The following is a 25,293-nucleotide window of genomic DNA, read 5'->3' on the forward strand; positions in this document are numbered from 1 at the left end:
GGGAGAGCCACAAGGGATCTGTGACCTGGTCATCCCCACAAAGAGTGGGCATGCAAGAGGGAAGACCCAGCCTTTGGCCACCCACAGATGCAACCCCTTCTGGGACACGAGCTTTGGGGTTGCTCAGGCTGTGCAGAAGTTTGGTGCATCTCACCAGGAATTTAGCCAGAGTTATCTCCCTGTTGGGTTTCGTGATTTGTGAGGAATATGGTGCACTACCCCAGCAGCCTCTCCTGTTGCCTGTGCCCTGTAATAATGCTTAGCCAGAGAGCTGTGACTCACTGGTATCCCCCAGCCCACAGGATGGTGGGACCTAGCTTTTCACAGGAGCTAGGGTATCACAGGATGCACTCCGTGTCTCTCAGAGTTTGTCAGATGGGTTTATGTGCCACAGCAGGTGGCTGTGGCAAAACAGGCGTGTTGGGATCTAGGGAACAGAAATATGTACCTGAATCTTACCTAAGAGAAGCCAGTTACTTTAGATGCTGCCCATATGAGGTGTGGTGCTGATGCTGCTGTCATCAATTTAACATTATTCATTCTTATCTAAAAAAACTTCCCTAGGTAGACATGGATTTTTTTATTTAAACTAGAATAAGATGAGATAGCTGGTTCCCTCTTGTATTTTCTTGTAATATGGGCAGCAGTGGCTGTAATCATAGTGATATAGGTTAGACCTCCAGAGGCTATCTAGCTCAACCTCCTTCTCCAAATGTAAAAGACAGGTTAGTCACCTGCAATTATGTTGTGCCGTGTGAAGGATCACATGAAATGATTTTTCAGGAGATTAAAGGTCTCTTGGCATGGGACAGCTGGGACTTTATCCATCTCCTCATTGGATGGGAGTGTTGATCTGCTGCAGGGTAGGAAGGTTCTGCAGCAGGATCTGGAGAGGCTGGATCAATAGCCAAATCCAATTATATGACATTCAACAAGGCCAAGTGCCAGGTCCTGCCATTCAGCCACAACAACCCCCTGCAGTGCTACAGGCTGGGGGAATAGTGGCTGGAAAGCTGCCCAGCAGAAAAGGACCATGGGGTGCTGGTCAAGAGCAGCTGAACATGAGCCAGCTTGTGCCCAGATGGCCAAGAAAACCAATGGCTCCTGGCCTGGATCAGCAGTAGCATGGCCAGCAGGACCAGGATGGTGGCCATCCCCCTGCACTTGGCAAAGGTGAGGTTGCATCTCTGCTGTGTCCAGTTCTGGGCACTTCACTTTAAAAAGGACCTATTGGTACTGGAGCAAGCTTGTGAAGGGTCGACTCCTATGAGGAGCAGCTCATATGAGGAGGGCTTGTTGAGTTTGGAAAAAAGGAGGCTCAGGAATGGCCTTATCACTCTCCACAACTGCCTGGAAGGAGGTTGTAGCCAGGTGGGTCTTGACTTCTTTTCCTAGGGAATCCACAACAGGACAAGAGGATATAATCTCAAGCTGTTCCAGGAGTGGTTCAGACTGGACATTAGAAGGTACTTCTTCACAGAAAGGGTTGTCAACTTTGGCTGCCCAGGAAAGTGGTGGAGTCATTGTCTCTGGAACTGCTTAAGGAAAGACTGGACATGGCACTTAGTTCCATGGCCTAGTTGACATGGGAGTGTCCAATCAAAAGTTGGACTCGATCTCAAAGGTCTTTCCTAACCTAATTATTTTGTAATTCAGTGCCACCAAGGATGCTGCAGCTGGAGACAAAGGATAGTAGGGGACAGCCACTACATATCAGAGTTTGCCTCTGAACCTCCCATCTCCTCCCTCAGTGTGTGCAGGTGGTGCAGGGCCAGAACCACCTCCCAGGAGAAAGTGTCTTGGACTCACTGGTGAAGTCCTCAGCAGGACAGGACAAACAGAATTCCCTCATCCCCAGGGCAGGTGTGTTGATGAACAGGGTTGTGTTCCAGCACAGGGTAGAGCACTCCTGCAAAGGGCAGTCACAATTCCACATTCCTTTGGATATATTCTGTTTTGGTGACTTCTGAATTCTAAATTCCATATCATAAGTGGTACCGTATAAGCCCAGAAATAAGCCCAAATAGGACTAGCACAGAATCACATCATCTCCTTTTCTTAACCCAGTCTGCTCATTTTCATTGGTACAATGCCCTAGAGACTCTGCTATGTGAAGGAAGAATATTTACCTTGCACAAATTTTGACAGAGGAGATTTTTTTTCGGTCTGGTAGGGTCTTCAGGACCATGCTGTTCAGAATCTAACTCTGTTAACATCACCCAGGTTGGTATATGTTTGCTTTAAAGACAAAGAAGTGTTGCCTAGTGAGCAATGTGCACATTTAACAAAGCAGGAGGGGTGTCAGGCCTGGCAGCCTATTGAAAAAGGATTAGTGTTGTCCATGTGGATGCTGCCCAGCATCTCTCACTGCAAGTAATGCTGGGCTGGGTATCAACTGCAAAGCTGAATCTAGGAAGTGAGACAGTGACTTTTCTTCCCACGTGGGATGAGGAAGTCTCAAATGCTGTGTAAGTGTTGTTCCAGCCCTTTTTGGGGTGGTCAGAGATCATGCAATGTCAGCTCCTTTCCTTTTGTTACCTGGGGGGCAGATGAGTCAGCACAGCTGTAGTATTCATGATTAGAATTCAAATTCTCAAACTGATGAGGATCTTCAGGTTCATGGACTTTCATTAAGTATTTAAGGAATAAAGGTTGTGCAATTTCACCATAATTGCGTATGTACAAAACATGGTGCATACATTTTTAGTGCCTGTATGAGGTATGGAATGTATGCCGCTTTAATTTTATAGAACTGATGAATTTTAAAACACTTTTCTATCCCTTTGATCCCACAATAAGTTCTACCCAAGCCTGTATCTACCCAAACTTCCTGAAGCAGATGTCTGGTAAAGCAAAAGAGACAAACATCTTCTATCCCTTCATCTTCCCATTCATTTCTGAGCCAGAGTAAATCAAGGCTTTGCTTGTGCTGCTGATTAAAGTACTCTGGTTTAATCCAGGAATTAATATTGTTCTTAGTGAGAAAAAATACATTTGAAATGAACACAGTAGGTGTGGAATATATCATGCCCTTAAAATCAGTCTTCTACCACTGAGAGAAGCACCTCGGGGAGCACTGAGGAGGAATTCTTGTTAATTCTTTTTTCCCATGACCCTGTCCTTGTTAGCATAGACAATTAATTAATTAACAATTAATTAATTAACAAATTATTAAGTAACAATTAATATCTCTTAATCTCCTGCAGCAGAATCCAGCCAGGGGCAGGACAAATGGTCACATGAGTATTTTTTGAGTTAAAAGTCTATGATGTACTAGTCATCATAGGATATTATGAGCATGAACCACAGTGTTCTGTATTCAGTATAATTAATTTACTACAGAAGGGGAAAGTAGTATATACAGTTTGTAGCTGAAAAACAGGGGCATTGCCTTTTTTTCTGCATCACACACATAAAATCCTGCTATTTTAATGTATTCTACTTTTAACAGACTTTGATTCATTATATTTTATTGCACCTGTTAAAGGACAACTCAGTCTTTGTAGTGAGTGAAATTTTGTAGTTACTCCATATGCGTGTTGTATCTGTTGGTTAATGTTAACATGCTTATTGTTTTTGACAGCAAATTATCGCTAATTCATATAATGACATGTCTGAAACAGTTGATATTGAACAGTTTTCAAAATGTTTTTTTGCTTATTCTGTATTTACATGATGCTCCAGACAAGTAATTAAGGTGCCAGTTATGTGAGCTTAGTCACAACTAAAAGTCTCCGAAAGCAGACATATAGTTTAGTTATTCCAGGCTATGGACAAAAGTAAACATTTTAGCTTGGTTGTTTGTATTATAAGGGCTTCAGAGAAAAAGTATGTCTTCATATGAAAGCTAAGGCTAGACATAGTTATTTCTAAGGCCCTGAATAATGTAACTGTGGTATCACAACAGTGGCTATTTTATTTGGGTAACCAAAGAAATTGTTTGTATGTGCTGTCAGCTCAGCTCATGGCTTCCACTACCAAAAGCAAAGTTCTGGAAATAAAAGCAGGAACTCTTCTTCATGGGGTTTTTCAGGACCTATTGACCACATTTAGCTGGAGATTTTTGTTCAAATCACGGCTCAGGCCCCCCACCCCTGGAGCATTTGCCCTAGGAACGATATGGTAACATGAATTCAGTTCAAACACAAAATCATACTGCCATAAATGTACCACAGAAACTTTGGACCCTCTTCACCTGGCAAATTGAAAGTGCATCAGGCCACCATGGAAGTCAGAACTCAGCCAGTCTAATATCTGAAAGCCTCTGCCTCAGCAGGATTTGCACCTAGGGCTTGTACAAGATCTGTTTTCTCATACTAAACAGGAGTCTGCCCTTGACCTTTATGTTGCTGTACACCACATGTCAGTAATTCTTTTCTCCTGTGCTTGCAGCACAAGCACACTGCCCAGATGGATATCCCACGCTCACAGTCCCAGGCAGCAGGCACATGCCATCAGCCCAGTGCTTCTCACCAACATGAGACATTTTCCTACATGATTAGGGACACACAGCACCTTCTGCTACAATAAAACTATTTGTCCAATCACACAGATTTTTCCTTTCAAAGCAAGTCTAGAGACATTGTGTGAGTCATCTCCTTTATTTTATCAGTGAGAAGTAGGGTGTATATTCACTAAGGCTTAATCTGAAGTCTTTTTGCTCACAGTGGAGACATTTCCACTGATTTCAAAGAATCTCAGATCAAGCTTCAAGAATTACTAAGTTTTAGTCTGTCAGATTTGTTCATTTGAGGCCTTTATGAATTGCAGAGCAGTTGTGTACAGAACCAAGTCATGTGGAGATTAAATAAACTCCATTGACATCAGTCTCCTGACACAGAATAGCAGCAAGAAACAAATATTGACTGGAAAAATAACGCATGTACAGTGACATTTAGCTTGTATAAAGTGATAGTCTCCATATAAATGCAAATAGCACCATTTCCCCAGAGCTGAATAAATGATATTCATTGGTAAATATTTGTGTGTCTTTGACATGTCTCTAAGCAGCAAGATGAGAAATTGAGATGGAAAATGCATTCACAGGTGAGAATTCAGTGCAGATTTTTCTTGAAGTTTTTCTCTCAATGCATTTGGGAGACCTTGAAAAGCAGATGCTTCCCTTTCTAGTTAGTGGCTTAAATGCAAAGCATCAGAACTACAGCAGACCATAGCACACTCAGTTCCTGTCAGTAGTCTCCTGACCCTGCCACTCACGCTGTGCTACATGGCAGGGCTCCAAACCTGAGAATACTCCTCAGAAATAAACCCTAAAGTAGCTAATTAATTTAGGAGCCTCATACTGATACTCAGAAGAGATTTATGCACCAGGAAGCTAACATTTATCTATCTTTATATGAGAATTAGGGATTTTATGGACCAGGGTTTCAGCGTGACCTAAACATCTTTAATAATGTAGCGCCTGTATAAAGTAGATGCAGATGCTTTCTCCTCTATATGAGGAACAGCAGCACAGTTCATCAATATGAGGAATGAGTACTCTTCAGGCTCTTCAGCTAGGAAAGAGAAGACTCAGGGCCCAAATGATTACAATAGTGGTTTTTAAAGCCACTGGTAACACAGGAGAGGTGGCTAGACAGTAACTGTTCACCACAGGGAACGAGTCTTCCCTATAAAGTTGCACTCTTGGAATCATGTTTAGGTTTGCTTCAAACCATAAAACAATAAAGATTAATAAGGACTTCAGGCATGTGCTTAGAGATGATAAAACCAGTTCATGGGCACCTTATAGTGCTGCTGAATTTCTAGAACCAACTCAGCATTCAGGCAACAGGAGCTGCAAAAAAAAGTCAATCCCACTGTCTTTACATGGTCTCCCACTCGCAAACTGCATTTCCCTCCCTGGAGGTGCTAGTAAACAAGGCATTGAACTGTGCCTCCCAGCAGGCCTGTGTACAGTATGTGAAGTATTAGACTTGTAAACTGTGTTGGGATCTTCAACTCAAAGAAGTAAAAATAAGGATTATCAGCATGTAAAAAAACCCGTTTCCACAGCAACTCTTTCAAGTTATATTGGACATAGTCCTGTTATTCTCCAGAGTAATTTGTAAGATGTTCCAGTGAGGTGCTTTAATAGTTTGCAAATGCAATAGACTTCTTTCTAATGAAGGATTATTGTTTTAAAATAGTTTTCCCACAGAGGATTTTGCGCCAGCAAAATAGTCATGGTATACAATTTCACAAGCTCTGGGTGATTTCTGTTCCAAAAGACTATGGGAGGAGAGTGAAAGGCAGTTTTGTTTCTAGTTACAAAACAAACTAGATAAAACAAAATTAGTTCAAAGGATACTAAACTTCAAAATAACTTGTATTATTTTAAAAGTTACCTAGAGGTCTAGGAGTGACCTGGAGTCACCTGGAGGTCTGGAGGTCTATGGACAGTTCTTCCATTCTCCACATAAAAGCAACCTGGGGAAGTCAAGATTTTTTTTTTTTTTTTAAGAGTAAACATTATTCAAAATGAGTTTGAATAATGGATTTTCTTTACATAAGCCTATTCAAAAGGAGAAACAAAGATTTTTCACTTAGAGAGATTACACTGCTAGTGACCAAGGGGACACTGAAACAATCTGTCCCTGGTTCCACATTTTAAAGTATAACTATTTTCAGAAGAAATGGAGTGAACTCCTCTCTTACAAAGTCCTCCAGCACCTTTTAGGTGATTCTGTATTCCTTCAAGCACCAAGATGCTGTCTCTGCTATTCCCAGCTAAGACACAAGAGTACACTTCACCACCAGTCTTCCAGTGCCGTGACAACGTGGTCTCTACAGTTGGAATTGCTGTCATTTTATTTGGGGTTTTCTAGGGCAAATGTAACTGTAGTTTATTTTGCTCTGGCAAAAATGTTTCTGGGAGTTGTTATGGATGGATCTTCAACTTGGTTGCTGTCTGGCAGACTGATTTGTGGCTGCAGGAAGAATTGCAGATTTGGGGGATGGACTCACCTGCTCAGGACCATTCAGACATTGTGAGCCTTCACTTTACGGTTAAACCTTATTAACCAGCTTCATGAATATCTGTCCCTGGGCCACTCATCAGTGAAGCATCGTCCCAAGTGTTGTTTTTCTAAGGAGGGCTGTAAGTGCTGGTGATGGCACACTTGTCTGCCCTCTCCCCTTACGAATTACAGGGAGCTATCTCTCACAGTTAGCTGCCAATGTCTGATAGGGTATCTCATTATCCAAGCTGTCCTCCCACCTGGATTTTATCTGATTGCAGGTTTTAGTCATACAGTCAATGAATAAATAGTCTGAATGGAAGGCTGAACAGTAGGAGGAAGGATTATGAAGGGGCCCAGGACCCACCAATACCCAAAGTTGATGCTCTTTTCTTTTGTGCCTTTGTGTGCCTTGCTGAACCATTCACTAGAACAAGAGGGAAGCGCAGAGCAAAACAGCCAAAAGCCAAAAGCAGCAGTGGTCACTGGCAGCAGCACAAAACCCAGGGCAAAAGCCTTCCCTGGAGATAACCCCCTTCTCCACAGCAAGTGATTTGGGTCTGTCACCAGGTCTTTGAAGTTTTTATGTTTTCCTGAAGCATGAAAACATCCATAGCAGGGATCAATGACATGGTCAGCTTTATAAAACAGTGTAGGCTAAAAAAAATTAAAAGCTTTAAAAATTCACCTAAAAGAGAGAAGAGGGAATTTTGGTGACACAGCATGTTATAAAGATGCATATACAAAGTGAGGTAGAACCTAAAACACAAAGGAAAAGTCCTCTTTAGTAGTGAAAAACATTTAAAAATATGAAGTTCAAGAAAGACAGTTTTAACCGCAGGTTTTCTAAAACAAAAAATTAATCAGAGAATAATGTCTCCGTGAGAGTGACTGCTAAGCATGAAGGTTGCAAGGGTTAGTAACAGGTACAGATTGTATTTTTCTTTCCAGATGAAAGGTTAATGTGTAGGTTACGTGTCTTCCGGGCCTGGCTATTTACTAAATTTTTTACTGAATTTATTTACTAAATTAGATCACCAGGGATCAAGAGCACCTTTGCACTGAGACAAGATCAGGTGAGAAGCACACCTCTGGAGTAGTTTGATGCTGCTCTGGGGCAATCAAACAAGCTTGCTGCCTCTGTTAATAGAGATGTCATGCACGTACCAGGGGAGAACATGTCAGCTAACTTTAATCAAGTGAACTCACGTAACAAGGCTGTCTAGCTGTGGGAATCAGGAACTCCATGACTGAGAATTTACAGTTTCTTGGCTGGGTGAATTAACCCATTCAGCACTCCATGCTAATATAACATGATGTTTGTCCACCCGAGCTAGCTCATTTCAGCACCTATACAAATGCAATCTGCAAAACAAATGGACACAAATTGAAACATCTTTTTTATTTTCTGTTCTTTCAGGCACAGATTTATAGTGAAAGAAGGTTTCTGTCACCATAAATCATCTCTGGAGGAAGAATAGGTATAGGGAGAAGTTCTTTCTGACACAACATGGTGGAAAAGGCAGCACTTATATGTCTTGACTCTGTAGGGCTGTACAACTGATTACTATAAATTCTACCCCAAAAGATTTTGCAGGATCCAGCCACCCACGTCTCTTGGCTCTGTGGTATGGGAAATTAGAGCCACTGGTGTCCATAAGTCAAACATCTCAGGATATAAAGTAGGGCATGAAAAGGGTATAGTGAAATTAACTACCAGGAATGAGCTGAAGTTTACATGGGAATTTTGTATAGTGTAAAAAGGAAAGAGACTTTTTACATGTATGGTGCTAAGGGTCTAAAGGGTCTAAATGGTCTAAATGAGATGATGAGTTTAAAGTTGGTTTTTCATTTGATAGTCTCTCGAAAGCAAATTATTATAAATGTAGACTGTTATTAATTACAAGGTATTGCAACTACAGTAGGATGCTACTTTAGGTTTTGGGTTTTTTTTTTTGAGAAATCTGTGTGTTTTACTACCCCAGAGAATTTTATTTATTAATGAAAACCAGGATTAAATCTGCATTGAGTCCTAGTTTGTATCAGATTGCAGCTCAGCAGCATCTTGTGAGCTTTCACTGTCTAAGATTTACTAACTTTCATATTGAAAGTAGATAAAAATGAGTAATCACCTGTGAATGATAATTTTACCACTGCTTGTGGGAGGGAGCATGGTTTGAAGATCACCACAAATTATTGTTTCTCATTTGCATGTGCTGAGATCTGCACCACAAAAGCTTACCTCTATAGTATAATGCTGGTGGAATTATTTTTTTAAAAAACCTGCAAAACTGCACCAAGGGTTTTTGGAGGCAACATCTCCCCTGTCCCATCAGTTTTCTCCTAGCCTTCTAACTTGAGAAGGAAATCCTCCAGACTGGCAAGGTTCACTGGGAAGAAAGGTAAAATCTTCCAGATATGCAAGCGGAGATCCTCTTTCTGATGCTGAGGGAGTTAAAACATCATTACCACCCTGGCATTTATCCTGGGCCCTTCAGCAAAAGAGAGAGCAATTTCACAATATACTGTGACAAGACACAAATAACAGTGCCTAAGCACCACTTCACAGCTTGGCATTTTAGCAACCTCCTAGACAGAATTTGGTCTTCAATAGAAAATAACCAGAGCTGTGAGGGTTTCTGCACACACACACACAGCTGGCCTGCATGAACACTTGGTTTTGCTCTTGCAAGAGGACAAGAGGACACAGACTCACCTCTTTGCCCTGGGCAGGTGATGGGTAGCTTCCAAAGCCATCAGGCTTGGTGCAAGCATCAACACAACAGCACCAGAGTGCTGCGTCCCTCTGTCCTCTGGGTCCTGTGCTGGCATGGGAATGACCCTGTCCTCCCAGCCTCCCAAAAATGGTGTCAGGTCCGACTCGTGCTCTGATCTGAACAGCAAGTTAGGTTATTGCCCTGATTTGGGCTGCGGATGAACAAGGCAAGCTCACTTTTCCCCTTGTTCTCTCTTCTTCCACATCTTGTCCTTTTCACCAGGCTTGACACTCCCTTTCTCCATCTCAGCCTCCTCCCAAAATAACAGCTCTGGCTAAATTACCTCCTCCCCATCAGTCCCAGTTTTGCAACAACCAGTGAAATCTGTTTTCTGACAGAGTTGGTGTAGGCATGCTCAGCTTTGTATGCGATTACTGTTAGAGCGATTGAGGTGCTGTGGGTTTTGCAAGGCTGTGCTCTCAAAAAGTTCCAGTGCTCCCCACCACTCTTCTGTGAATTTCAACCCCTTCTCGTGTAACTCCACCTGCAAAACCTGGCCATCTGTGACTTGTGCCAGGTGCCTGCACTGGTGTCTGCCACGTCCATCATGTTCTCTGCTGTGCCCAGCAGTGTCCCCAGTGCTGCTCACTCAGCCCATCCTCTCTGGCCAGGACTGAGCTGAAGCACAGATATCCTTGTATCCCTAGAAATCTATGTCACACAAAGACAGGCTGCAGGCCATTATATCCTTGATTAAAACGTACTGTGCTTTGGTTATTTATGGCAGGGTCACTACATGTATGAATGTTAGTAGGATGCCCACAGATGTAAACACACAGCTATGCCTCCACACAGCTTGCTTACTGTTGAGTCCTTCCAACCCATCTTTCCATTGTGTTGCTTGTTTCAGTGGTGTGCACAGGGTAAATCTTAACTTGAAGGCCAATTTTATAGGTAAATTTGTACAGATTTCATAGTAATTTAATTCCTGGCCTCATTCAGTCTGTGTAGGAGAAGGATGCATCCCTAAATCTACGGTCCCATAATGCAGGTAGGAATTCCTCAGACAGGTTCTTGTACAATTTTGGTTTTCACACAAAAATAGTGATTTCTTTTATTGTCCTACCCCAGTTTACGCTTCTGTAAGGCAACCCCAATGCACCTTCTAATAGTTTGCCTTCATTTTGCCTACAACTGGCATCAAAATCCCATGCTGTGGCTGTGAATATGAGCTGCCTGGTGACAAGAAGATTTTGTTTAGCTGACAATTTTGCCGCACATTGGTGTGATTCTGACCATCTCCACTTGCTCAGCTTTTGCATGCTGCTTTTTCAGATATGACATGTTGCAAACAGCATCAGTGCCTACATAAATTCATATCATGACCTCTGCAGCACTGGCATCCTTAGAAATCCAAAGCAACACCACCATGCCACAGTACAATACTTATTATTTGGAAACCTATAATCTTCAGTTAAACTCAGCTGTATCATTTGATTACACAGGAGCCATGAAATCCAAGATTTGTTGACTTTACAAAAGCAACACTAGAAAGTTGCAAGTGTAAGGTCTGAATTTCAGGGCTTTGCACATAAACTTGGAAGAGAAAACCTCTTTGAAGGAAGAGGAAGAGCACTGAAAGTTTAGTTTGAAATAGTAGCATTATCATAAATTTGCTAAGTCATATTTTCCATAAACTGTCTCACAAATCATGGCACAGATTCTTGCCCTTCAGAGCTCCAATCATGGAAATATTGAAAGTGAAAAGCACTCAGACCAATTCAGAGTTTAACAGAGTCAAACTGATTTATTGCTGTCAAGAGCACAAAGATACAGCAGTTGTACAGTGCAGTAATTGCTTAGAGGAAATGTAAAACCATGGATGTAAAGGAACTAACCTGCCTTGTGCATACACATGTGCAATGCCAGTTTCACTTGTTTGTTCCAAGTGATATTATTCCATTTGTTATGAAATGGTGGTGGTTATGAAAGTTCAGTGGCCAAGGAGTGGGAGTCAATCTGTCCAGCAGAAATTCAGAGTATTCTGCTGCACTGTGGTCCTCTGCTGAGAGGAGGGAGATATTTTTTTGGCAAGAGCATGCATGGACATTGCCATCTCACAGCCTAAAGCTGTCCAGTTCCTTTTAAGGAACAATGAATCAAACTCTTTCCCCTTTCTTCCTCTTAAATAGCCCTCAAAGCCATTACCAATAATCAGCTAATATGAAACATGATTGATTCCCATTTGGAGGAAGCCAGATGATTTTCTTGCACCAAATGTGGGAAATTAGTCTGTGTGTGTAAAATTCTCTCTGTAGGAAATGAATGACAGCCTAAAGCGATACAGCTGCAAAAACATAAACACAGCAGTGCTTTTAGTGAGAGCACTTTAAATAACTGTTATTAATGTCCCTTCCAAGATGTCACTTAGAAAAGCATAATCAATTACTGTAGTGATAGCAATACTATATATAGCAATTGTATGCAAGTGATAGAGATGCTGGAAACCACCTATTATTGCTTAGACATAGTACAGTTCTCCTTGTTAACACTCATGTTACGACCACAAACACCTGCATTATTAAAAGATTGATGACAAGTAGCATTAAAATCCCTTTATTAATAAGCAAGGTAAATTGTTGGCATCTCTTTGTAAATCATTTCCCAGTTTAAAACATCACTTCTTTCCTGGGCCAAAGTACTCTCTCTCTGTGTCTTCTAACTCAGAAGTCGAGAGAAGACAGTCGGACAAGCAAGGACAATGGGAGAGTGGCTGGGGAGGAGGCACTGCAGGAGGGTGGACATGAGCCGGGGCTGAGCCCCTGGAGGCAGTGCTGAGATGGCAGCAGCAGCTCAGGAGAGTCAGGAGAGGCTGCTCTGGCACAGGAGGTGATCTGGGAGGTGAACAGCCAGGGCTACAGTCAGCTAAATATAACTAACTAGTTATAATGCCAGTGTGTATCCTCATCATGTGGGTAAGGAAGGACAAGAGGCACAAACTCCAGCTCTAGAAGACACCTTCAGCTCTCAAAAGCTGAAATGACTTTTCAGCATTTAAATATACGTCCTTAATAATACCAGTTTAATGCCACTTTCTTACGTGGTATTTATGTTGTCTGAATTGCTTAGGCTCACTTCCTATAAGGAACACAGGAATTAAAACTTTTTTTACTCTCCAGTGATGGGTTTGGACATGAAACTATGGGCTTGCAGAGTCTGAGATACCTGCAGGCAGGGATGATGCTTTGTTTATATTTTTTCCTGTCTTCAATTATTACAGTGCTTTCCAGGCAAAAACAATGTTGGCCCTCCTGAGCAGTAGCAGACTTGTAAAGCCAAACTCCCCTGTGTTATCTGCAGTATCCTTTAGGATATCCTGAAGGAAACCTGATGTTTGGATCTGATTAAGTTTGTTTAAATACAAGTAAATTAAGGAAAGCAATAATTTATTTTTCAGGTTATCCTTATGGTACAGGGAGCAGGTAGAGCTCAGAAAGGATTTTCCTTGGGATGCCTCAGTGCAGGCCATCGGGGGGGAGAGCCACAGCAATTCAGGTCTTACTGGATTAAACATGTACATAGGCAGAGCTCAGCAGGGAAAAGGGTGAGGACCACACAGGGTGGGGAGATGTCCCAGGACCATGAAACTTCAGGGCCCCAGAGGAGTGAAGGATGAGCAGAAAGAAGTGCTGCTTACATCAAGAAGCATCACAAGATCTCCTGTGTGTGCACCAGATCAGTGAGTGGTTGTGGAGGAGATGTGAATTCTATGGTGTCTTTGAGTGTGCTTGTGGACAGGGGTACACTCATTAAATGAAAGTGCTGAAGAAAGGATAAGGATTACAATTGGTTTTGGTCTGTGCTCCAGGAGTGCGAGAGGGGAGAGAGGGAGAGAAAGCCTCTTTGTTTTATTCTGTTCAAAGCATCAGACATAATAAAGGTGCAAACTAAATAATCAGAATCTGGCTTGACAGAAAAGACTCCCATGGACAATTTATGAAGATATATTTTGGCTTTAGGCCTAAACAACTGAATTGACATTTCCTTGTGCCATCCACAACCACATGAAGACTGATGGATGGATTTCTATCTGACTTCTCCAGTCAATTTCCAATAAGCAGGCCTAATATTTCTTCCAAGTATTTATTCATAGGTTTAAAGCTGTTTAAAGTAGTTTCTTAAGAGTAAAGTACCCTCTGGGGGTAATGCAGTACTGCTGTTGCTTGGGCAGAATTAAAACTCAAATTTTTCTAACCCAGAGACTGAGGCAGACTCTGCTTTCCTAGAGCCTATCCACCAATAGAAGTTTTTATCTAAAGTTTCTATTTTTAATTTTTCCTCATTCAGCTCATTCTGAAGATGGCACTCCAGTTTCTGAAGAAGAGCATATGTACACAGAGCTAAGCATCCAACTAGCTTTAAATGCATAATTCCTCATTCAATTTCTTAATTCCTCATTAGCTTGCATGTGCAAACCCAGAGCCTAATCCAAGTCCCACTGGTGTCAGTAAGAATGGGTTTTACTTCTCAGATTTAGCCTTCTAAAAATCAGGCATGTATTCTAAATGCAACTGTGGAGGAGCCACTTGTAGTGAAAATAGAGAAAGATCAGCATTTCCAGGATATGATTCATATCATCTTCCTTAAAAGCTTGTCTTGAGAGGGAACAAGTGTATTTCCAGCAGCCACTGTCTTTTTTCCCTACTTGTAAAGGAGCCTGTACAACTAACCTAGAAGCCTCCTTACTCTGACAAATTAAGCCAGAGGAAGGAATCTTTATGTTTATTTTGATGGAAAAGGATTCAGACTTTTCATTTTCTACATTCTTTATGCCAAGATAAATCACAAATGAGTAAGCAGGGTCCCAGAGGTTATCCCAAGCTTTGTCTCATGTACTGTTAGGTCTGCCTTCAGTTAGCATTTGGGATGTATGGAAAAGACATGTGAACTTCTGCAACAAAATTAAACTTCTTTTAAAATTATTATTACTTGCATCACACTGGACTCCCTGACAAGGAGCACAATTAGATGGAAATCTCAAAGCAACGGCAGAAGCTTTTTGTCTGTCTCCTCTAAAGACACTCACAGTGGGATATGTGAAATGTCAGGAATAATTAGACAAATCTGTATGGGCTCCAAGCAACACTGATGTGCTGTGTAAAACCAAGTATTTGCCATAAAGCTTTAAACATTGTTGAAAACCTGCATGATAAAAGTAACCCGAGAAATTTTTAAGTACAGTTTCTAATATATTAGTGTAGACATGGATATGAAAAAGCAGAATAGAAAGGTATGAAATGCTGGCATGGCTTTGCTGAGATAGGCTGCTCTGCTGCTTTTTTTCCAAAGGTGGTATATAAAAGTAATTGATGCCTCCTCTCATATAGCAATTAAAATGAAAAGGCAAATTCCCTCAGCTCTTCATCTGCTGGAGTGTATTTAACAGGCAGGAAAAGGACTAGCTCCTGGTAACAGTATCACAAAGATCATAGACATGTTTGTGAAAAGGAACCTCTGGAAGTCCCTTAGTCCAGCCTCCTACTTTAAGTAAAATCTCCAAAAGCACAGAAGGAATAGCCATTTCACATCAGGAAATCTGGCCCAAATTGCCCTCTAGAGAAGAAAAAAAATGAACAATGAATGCAGAGAAAAGGCAAGAGAAGAGAAAGGAAAACAGACCAGCATTTTATTTGAGTTGATAGTATTTGAAATGTGAAACTTTGTTACCAAAAGGTGGGATTATCCTAGATTGACTAACAGGTGTGTTTTTATCTTCTAGGAAAATAATGTACAGGAAGAAACCTGGATGTTTTTTTACTGCTCTGTTGAATATGGGATTATAAAACAACTTTAAAATCGCACATAGGGCATCTCTTTCAAATGGATAACTTGTGAACCTGGAACTCTTCATTACCAACTTCTTGCATCCTGGAGGGGAAAATGAATTTCACAAATTGCACCACTGAAGCCAGTGTGGCTGCAAAGCCAAAAACAGTAACCGAAAAGATGCTCGTTACCCTGACCTTGGCCACAATCACAACCTTGACTATGCTGCTGAATTCTGCTGTAATTGCAGCAATCTCCACAACCAAGAAGCTCCACCAGCCGGCAAATTATCTCATATGTTCACTGGCTGTGACAGATCTCCTTGTTGCTGTTCTCGTCATGCCCTTGAGCATCACTTACATAATGATAGATAAATGGACTTTGGGGTACTTCATCTGTGAGATCTGGCTCAGCGTCGACATGACGTGTTGCACGTGTTCAATCCTTCACCTGTGTGTCATTGCACTGGACAGGTACTGGGCCATCACAGACGCCATCGAGTACGCTAGGAAGAGAACGGCAAAAAGGGCTGGGCTGATGATAGTCACCGTGTGGACTATCTCCGTTTTCATATCAATGCCCCCCTTGTTTTGGAGAAATCACCACAGCATCAGTATTCCAAGTGAGTGCCGCATTCAGCATGACCATGTCATCTACACTATTTATTCCACATTCGGGGCATTTTACATCCCCTTGACTTTGATCCTGATCCTGTACTACAGAATTTATCATGCTGCAAAGAGCCTCTACCAAAAGCGGGGCTCAAGCCGCCACCTCAGCAACAGGAGCACCGACAGCCAGAACTCTTTTGCCAGCTGCAAGCTCACACAGACTTTCTGTGTCTCGGACTTCTCCACATCTGACCCAACCACAGAGTTTGATAAAATCAACGCATCCGTGAGGATCCCTCCTTTTGAGAATGACTTGGACCCAGCTGGCGACCGGCAGCAGATCTCCACAACACGAGAACGGAAGGCTGCTCGCATTTTGGGGCTGATTTTAGGTGCTTTCATTTTGTCCTGGTTGCCCTTTTTCATCAAGGAACTGCTTGTGGGCCTCCACATTTGCACTGTCTCTCCAGAAGTAGCAGATTTCTTGACCTGGCTTGGGTATGTCAACTCGCTCATCAACCCTCTGCTGTACACGAGCTTTAATGAGGATTTCAAGCTGGCCTTCAGAAAGCTCATCAGGTGTCGAGAACATACTTAAAAGTACTGAGAGATGATGATGCTGGCATGACTCCTGGCCTTAAAAATGAGCAAAATTATTTGACTGCCATCGTTTCCCTTGATAAAGGGGATTTTTGTGTTTGCCTATTTGCTTGACTGTTCCTCAGCCTGTAATTCGTTATACCATTTTTTAATCTCTAGTGTTATTCATGGTAAAGGGTTTGAAATAAATTTATTCTACAAAGGAGAAGATTTTTTAGAAATGAAACAACAAAAAATATATTATTAGTATTAGGTACTCACGTCTAAGACATTTTGTGTAATCAATGATTCAAGAAGCAAACAACAATATTCACTTTTATACTTTTTCCATTTAAGAATCAAACATCTAAATTATGTACTGTATAAACTGAACCCCATAAATACATATTCAAAAACTAATAAACACTTCATGGTAATGACAGCTAAACAGCACCTCCTTTCTGTGGCATTCTGAGAAAGCTGTAACAGCCATTTAGAGGGAAAATTATCACCATTTCCACCTTGGGTTGAGGCAGAATAAACTATTCCTTTCTTCAGGAATACACTCCCAAAACAGAAAGAAAAGTTGATTTCTGGAAGTTGCATCTAGAAATGATCCCATTTCATAACCCAGAGGAATTAATTAAGTGGCTCTCTTTGTGCAATATTCCAGATTTACATTCAAGGTGTTGGGCAGACACCTGTGCAGATTGTTTGGTCATTGAGAGGATGCTGCTAGCAAGTGTCATACTTGTGAAACTAACTGCACATCTGAGTGGTCACACTTTCAATACCACTGATCCTAATTCTTCAGGCCTTGTGCCTTAGTCAGTTCTGGGGTAGTATTATTCACTTGTGCCACACTTCACCTGAATCTGGTGGTGCACCACCCCAAGGATCTATGGATCTTACCCCCACCAACTTTAACAACTGGATATCTTCTCAGCAGGCAAGCAATACATAGAAATCCAAAAACATCAGCTAAAACCTAATTATTTCTGAATATCAGAAAAAAAATCAGTAAACTAGTTTGTTTTAAATAGCAGTCTGCACATATGCCTTGTTGTCATCTCACAATTTGCTATGGCAATCTTGCCCACTTAACCTATGGTCAGATGCTCTAGTAGGATTTCTTGCTCTGGGAGTCCTTCACAGACCCACTTCCTCTGTCCTGAGAGATAAAGATCTCTCCTTTGTATCCTGTCTTTTGTGTTTCTAGAAGTTAAAATTTTCTGATTCAAATATTGTGGAAATCAGTATGGGAAGGGGCAAAATCAAAGCTGAAAATTTGGTATTGTGCATTAGCAACTCCTAAGCACCATTTAAATATTTATTACTCACCTTGCACCCTAATTTTCTTTGCTGTCCATTTTTCTGGACAAATTCTTTCTGAATTACACCGACACACAACAGAGGAAATACCACATATGTCAACCTGACATGCAATAACAGTGAAAACTATAGTATGGCAGCTCCAAATCCATCAAAACAAATACTAGAGGTAGCAGAAGTGTGGTAACAGCACTGGAAGCCATCTCTTAAAAATGTTTTTAAAATTTACAAGATGACAATCATTTTTCTTATCAAGAGTCAAGGAAGTGTAAGTAATATCTGAGTAATAAACTGCAAATAGAACAGAGAAATTACATCCGTATTGGCGAGAGAAAGCATTTGGCTGGAAAGATGCAGTGCCACAAGCTGAGCGTAAACCAAGTCTGAAGGTGACAAAAGCATGACCTGGGGCTTACCCACATGCAGTGGGATTCTTCTTTCAGGACTCCCTGCCCGAGTTTGGTTCATCTCCAGCTGTCCTTCTGAAGCTTGCCTCCTGCAGATGTCTTTGGGTTCCCTACTAGCAAACATTAATACCTAAAAAGAGAGGAAAATTATCTCAGCCACTGCAAAATTCTTTTAGTGAGAAAGCACAAACATCCATTATGGTTTTTCCTTTTTGCAGCTTGTTGGAGGTGGAAATTTTTGATTGAAATCAGGGAAGTGTGTCCTGGCCTTGCCTATCTATAAAGCCTCCAAAGCAGCTCCCCTCAGTACATATGCTATGAAGAAAACACACAAACAAACAAAAAATAACCCTTGAAATTAGAATAAAAATGTGGTATTTGCAAGAAGTGCTCCAGAATTTTTTTCTTCTTTCAGAAAATGCAATAGAATTTATTATTAAAGAGCAAGGGTTCAGCACAATTTCTGTAACAACTGTGGCAGAGAAAACAGGACACACAAGCAATTACGGCTAGGAGAGAGTAGATTTGGGTGTTCCTTGCATGCACAAGGGTGCACAACTGCTGTGACAACCAGAAAGGGAAGAGTAAATGTGCAAGACTGCCCCAGCAGACTGTCTGAGCCACCCCAAGGTACTCTGCACCCCAGCCAGGTTCTTTGAGGCTGTCTCTGGGGCTCTGGCTCAACCATGGGGTGGGCTGCTCAGGGGTCTTTGCTAGCAGAAGGGAAGGGGTGGGAGTCACAGTGCTGGTGAAGGGTGTTTCAGAGGGGAAAACCAACAAAATGAGAGATGCTTCAGGCTCCAGCTGCTGCTTCTAAGGGCACATGGCACACAGAGTAATTTAGATTGGATGGGATCTCTGGAGGCCAGCTAGTCCAAGCCCCCTACAAACAACAAACCTCAGAGTGGGACCAGCCTCACAGCTCAACACTGCTCTGACATGCTGTGTACAGTCATGTTTCTCATGGAAAAAAAAAACAGCTCAGTTAACTCTGTTGCCAAGACTGATGCTCATTTAAAGTCCTGAGTGTGGCTGAAGGGCTGGAAATGCTGAGTGTGACCTCCAGCAGCTGTCATAGGCAGGTAGCAGTGCTTCAGAAACAAGGATAAAAGCTGTAAAATATAGGAGCTACATCATCTTTATTTCTGCTAATGGCTTCTTGTTAGTATGTGAACACTGCTATTACCACTCAAACTACCAATCAGGTTGAAGGCTGCATTCAATTTTAATATTTAGAGGTAATTAACAGGAAAAAACAGATGGATGGTTAATTTCCTTGCTTTCCTGTTAAATACTCACCATTCACTGCCAGCTGACTACTGATTTTCTAATTAAGTCATTAGCTAAACACAGAGAATGTTTTCCAACAAATGCCACTAGATTGATGAAGATGTATGTTTTCCCCATGCTCAGAATCAAAGTCAGGAACAATATAAAGGATTGGCTTAAAACAACAACTTACTTAAAACAACTCAACTTGATCAGAAATTACCAGTCTTCTCATGAAAATAAAAACTTTTGCTAGTCTAACACCACTGTGTGACAGCATCACTTTCATTCTATGTTAAGTTTTTGCTGCTTTTACAGTGGGTTTGGAGACATTTCTTGACCTGTCCATAACAACTCCCCATTAACACCTACCCTCCATCAGGCCCACCCACACCATGTTCTGCAATACAAGACCTTCCCAACAAGCTCTCAGTGATGTATTCAAGACCTACAGAGTACCTCCATCTTCCTTAACCTCTCTAAACAATCCTGCAACCTCCAAGCCTTATTTTCTCTAGTGGTGTCCTTGCAAAGTTGCCTTGCTTTACAACCCTAACTCGCTGCCTTTGGGTTTCTGACTCTTTCTAATCCCTAAATTTATTGTGGTCCTGCTAGAGCAAGCCCCTGTTCTCTCCTCCTCTCTCAGCAGTTACCAGAATTCCCATGATTGTGGCTGTTCAAGCCTGCAAGATTTTACTCTGTCTTACCTGTATCCAGGCCATATCCAGAAGGTTTTTGCTCTCTAAGCAGACAGTGCTTTGGAGTGAGTTCATACATCCCTGAAGATTGCACCAATCAACAAGCTGTCCTCCCCAAAAGACAGACTCTTCAAATGCTGTTTTACCTATTTTTTTATCTTCTTGTCTTTCTTCTGTACCCTCTCCTTTTGTTCCCTTTCCTCCACATTAAAATGGACCTTCGTATTATTACTTTATGGACTTTGTTTTAGGGACCTGTCCCTGCACAGGTTACTCTGGTTTCACTCAGGTCCTGCTCTTCTGCCTGCACCAACCACATCTGTCTTCCCTGCAACTTTTGTCCTCACCACCTCCATGATCTTTCCACATCTCTCCTGTTCCTTGCAGCTGATGGGTTCTTTTCCTTCTCAAAACCCCTTCTGATACGGTAAAACTCCTGAAAGAAAAGCGGTCACCATAGACAGTGGAGGAATTTGTGTGTGTATATTGTCTTTTTTTCTCCACCTTTCCCACACAGATCACATCCTCTTCACACGTGAGCTATCTCTCTCTAGTGCACAGCACACACAGACACAGCAAAAACACATTAAGAGTTGCATATGCCCTGAGCCACTTGGATTTGGCTCATGCACAGTACTTTAAACTTGTGGGTTCCTCACCACAATGATGTACTGAGTTGTTCACAACACTAGATTAATTTTGTTGATCTTCCTGTACAGAGAAAGATGAAGGGATTGAACTTCCCAAAAGGTTCAAAACAAAGCCCCCGCCTCACCAATGTTGCATAAAAGGCTGTCACTACTCAGATTTCACTGCTGTGCACCTGAGCTATCCAGTTTTCCACAGTTATCACTCCTTATTTCTTTGTCCTTTACATGTGTGAGGAAGGAACAAAAAAAAACCCAAAAAACCCACAAAAAATAATCAAAAAACCTCAAACAAATTAAAAACCAACTTTAAAAATTTTGCTTTATCCAAGATAAGACATCAAAAGAATAAAGGAATCTTTTCCGAGGACTTTATTTTCACTCTTCTGTTTTGAATTTCAGTTATGAAAAAGTAAAGAGCATTAAAGTGTTGTGGGGAAATACAAGTTTCCAGCTTAAGTAATCTCTCACTTAACAGTGATAGTCCTTGTGCCTGGGTATTGTTTAACCATTGCAAATATCAATAACATATAAGCTGGTTTATGTTCATCCTCTAAACACCCAAATGATTTCTATGAAGAATTATCTCAAATTGCTTTATTGCTTAAGTAGACACAGTAAACCTCACTATATCTTTTATTGTTCAAGTAGTATTTCATAAGAGTCCTATGCAATATATAGTCACCCTTTCTAATTGCTATCTGTTCTTCACTTGGTGCCAATTAATTACCTGACTTTGGATAAATTCCAGGTTTATCAGCTGTAAAATTATTCTTCAGCATTCTCTATTTTACTCTACGTATATTTGCAAACGTTGCTCCCTTCCTCTTTTACACTGCCAGGGGATCTTTACTTTTTCATTAATCCCATGCGGGTGATCACCTATAGGTGACATTATATGATTGAATTACTCCTTCCTACTCAGCTAATTTCTATGCTTATATGAATCAGTGCTTAAATATAAATTTTTGATGTTTCTGCTGTGAGTAGAAGATGTATCCATGAATGAGTTGTGTGAAAAGAACACATTAGAAAATTATATGAACGTCTCAAAGACCTAAGGGAGAGAGACTCATTTCAAATTTTTACCTTCTTAATCACTTTTCTTTCCTGCTCATTTCACTATTTCCTGGTCTGTGAATCCTGTTCATTAATTTTCCCCCTGTTTATCTTTCTCTCCTTCTTTTCCTTGGCAGCCTTCCTCAGCACCACAGCGGCATCTAATAACCTGTAACAAGAAGCAAGGCCACATTGTGCTATGTTGATCACATCACCCAAGCATCTGCTCTTGGTTTTAAGAAATCAGGTCGCAGGCTCTCTTCCATGGCACTGTTGTGCACAGCCTGTGCTTCAGCTTTACTGCAGTTTTACTACAAATCATATTTCTAATGTACGTCGAGATTCTTCCAAGTGAGAGACGCTTGTATTAAACCATGGTTTCTTCCCATGTATCAAAATTTTTGAAGCTATCTTTTTAACAATTCCACCTCTCTTCTCCTCACCCATGCGGCTTCTATCAATAAAAACTAAATGCACAGTTAGCATGGTTTCCAGATGCAATAAGTGGTGCTGGAAATGCCCACTCCACTCCTCCCGCTGCCCCTCATATTTCACGGTCTTTCTGTTGCTTCCACTGCATACTTAAAATGCATTAGCATATAGAGCTGCTTTCTGAAGTTTTTGTGGGTTAATTTCCTGCATGACAAGTTCTCTGCCTCGTTTCTGCCTGGTGTGAGATCCCTTGTCACTGGGGTACTCAAATCTTCTAAAAGTACTGCATCTCCCATATTCACTTTGTACACCACATGACTGCAAATGGCACACATTTCTGCGAAGTGAGGCATAAAGCACTGTCTCCTTGCAGCTACACTTTATAAAAGATGTGTGTTTTGTCAATTAAGAAGCAAGACATAACTTTTGGGGAGAGGGAGGACAGAATTCCTATTTCTTTGTAAATTGTTTTGTGTACAATTTGAAATTACTTCCGGGTATTAATTTTAAAAGAGCACTAAGAAACAAAACATAAAATCCCATGTGCATGCCCGAACAACTTCCAACAAGAAGAATGACCCTCCAGTGGATTTTACAATAGAAGATTGTTTCTCTCCAAAGTATTCTATCGCGACCTTTCCAAGGGAATAACAAGTTCCACACAAATGACTTTCACCTTTGTAATGCCACTAGAAATATTATCTCAGTCCTTTATAGGAGGAACAGCCTGCCAAGCTGCTAGGCTGCAGGGTTAAGCCTCAACAAGCTTATTTCTTCAATGAATAAAAAACGAGGCTAACACGTCCAGCTTGAGGATTTTAAATTGAATTGACCACTAAAATAAAGTCTATCAGCTAGAGTTTTCCTTTTGTTCATACATATTTCAGTACAATTCCTCTTTTTTTTTTTTTATTGCCAAGCCCGCATATGAAAAATTAAAATAATCACTTTTTAAATTCAGAATAATAAGAAAATACTCTCTCTGTTATTTTTTCAATTTCAGGACATTTCTGTATTATGACTGGACAATGATTTTGGAGCTGGCAGAAAGAAAAAAATTAATCCAATTAGATTCACAGAAGTTAATCTAGAATTGCAAAATTAAGCATGGTTGTCATGGTCTGCTGCTTGCACATACACGCAAGTCACAGATCAAAATCCTTTAATTTTTCAGTACAGCAGTTTTGCTACTTGCTGAAGAGTAGGTTATCTGTGGTTTTAATTAGGATTGGTAGGAGGCTGTATCCTTTCCTACCATGCATGCAGAGCCCACAGGCAGGAAGGGGACTGAGACCTGGGGCCTTATGGCTGGCAGAGACTTTGCCCTGGGGATGTGGTGTCTCTGCTGCTCCCTGCCTTCCTCAGAGTCCGGTCTTCCCCCACACAAACCATGGCTTCCACGTTCACCCAGAGGATTCAGGGCACCTCTGACCAAATAAAAGTGAGAAGTGACCCACACTTCCTCCTGGGCACTAAACTCTTGGCTGGAATTGCATGCCCCAATGCCATCAAACCAGCAGGCATGTTACAGAGCGGGACAGTGACAGACTGCAAATAAACCACCTGAACAATCACCACACCCTGGGCAATTCTCAGCAAGGCACTGTCCCCAAAGCAGTAGCTGTCCCTCTCCCTGCAGCATGGTCCAACACACCAAATGTGCTCCACAGCAGCAGCTCCGTTCAGACCTGAAGCAGGGTCCCCCAGGAGAGCAGACCTGCCTGGAGCAAGCACATGATGCCACATTCATCAGGTGGCAGCACATTACAGCAAGGCACACAGCAGCCAGGGCTGAGCGTCATTCCTCAGTGGGGTTGTGCCTGTGTGTCAGCCTAGGAAAGCTTGGGCTGCAGCATCCTGACCAGCAGCACCCCAGTTAATGCAGAAAGGACACATCGCACGTTACAGGGATGCCTTCACCTTGCTCAGCTGGGCTGCTTTCTGCTGCCAAACCCTTCTTTGTATGGCAGGCAGGCACACAGCCCTAGGGCAACAAGAGAGCAACTCATGGGGTAAAACAATCACAGAAGAGACAGTTTCTAAACCTCCCCATTCCCTAAAGCAGACTAACAAGTTCTCACAGTCTACAGATCAAAACAGTCCCAAGCAGGAGATTCAACCCTCCTGTAAAAGGAAGCATTGCTGTCTTCCACATCCAGAGGTCCTGGCTGGAAACAAGCCATGTCACTCCTACAGACACTGCTGTGACTGTTCCGACTGGCAGGTGCCAACGGTGTTACTGGGACCAAACCTAGCTCCCACACAAAGACAGCCAAGGCACACAAAGACACTGAGACAACTGAAAGGTTGTGTGGGCAAAACCAAGGGAAGGGCTGGTAAAACCCACCATCCAGTGACAGCATTAATCCCCAAGTTCTGTGGCTGGAATTCCCGCCACCTCGCACAGCAGCCGCCAATGTTCCCAACAGCAGCCACTGGCAAGGCTTTACGTTGAGGTGACAGCAACTTCTCAGCTCAGTGCCCAGCTTGAACAGCTGAGGAAACACAATGGAAGACACCAAATGCCCTTTATTCTGGCCCAGGCTGGGGAACAACAAGCTGCTGCCACTGCAGCCCCAGAGCAGCCACAGACTTGTGGCTTTGCTGCTCTCTACCCTCAGGATGGGCACAAGTATGGAATAATGCAGTTTTGGTCCCCAGAACTGATACCTTAGTTCACCTTAAATGCCCCATGTGGCAACCACCAAGGGCAGCCTTTGCACTCAGCAACAATAAGGTGTGTAAAAACTCATGGGG

General features: G+C 41.9%; 1 protein-coding gene across 1 annotated transcript; it reads left to right on the forward strand.

The window, feature by feature from the left end:
- Positions 1–15,604: 15,604 nt before the first annotated feature.
- On the forward strand, positions 15,605–16,711 carry HTR1E (5-hydroxytryptamine receptor 1E). The gene has a single exon (XM_062488654.1). It carries the CDS (start codon positions 15,617–15,619, stop codon positions 16,709–16,711), a length of 1,095 nt encoding a protein of 364 aa, XP_062344638.1. The 5' UTR covers positions 15,605–15,616.
- Positions 16,712–25,293: the final 8,582 nt, after the last annotated feature.

This window comes from Cinclus cinclus, chromosome 3, assembly GCF_963662255.1.
Source record: "Cinclus cinclus chromosome 3, bCinCin1.1, whole genome shotgun sequence".
NCBI lineage: Eukaryota > Metazoa > Chordata > Aves > Passeriformes > Cinclidae > Cinclus > Cinclus cinclus.

Excerpts from the sequence above, each read along its gene's own strand:
- HTR1E (XM_062488654.1), top strand. The coding sequence starts at position 15,617 with ATGAATTTCACAAATTGCACCACTGAAGCCAGTGTGGCTGCAAAGCCA.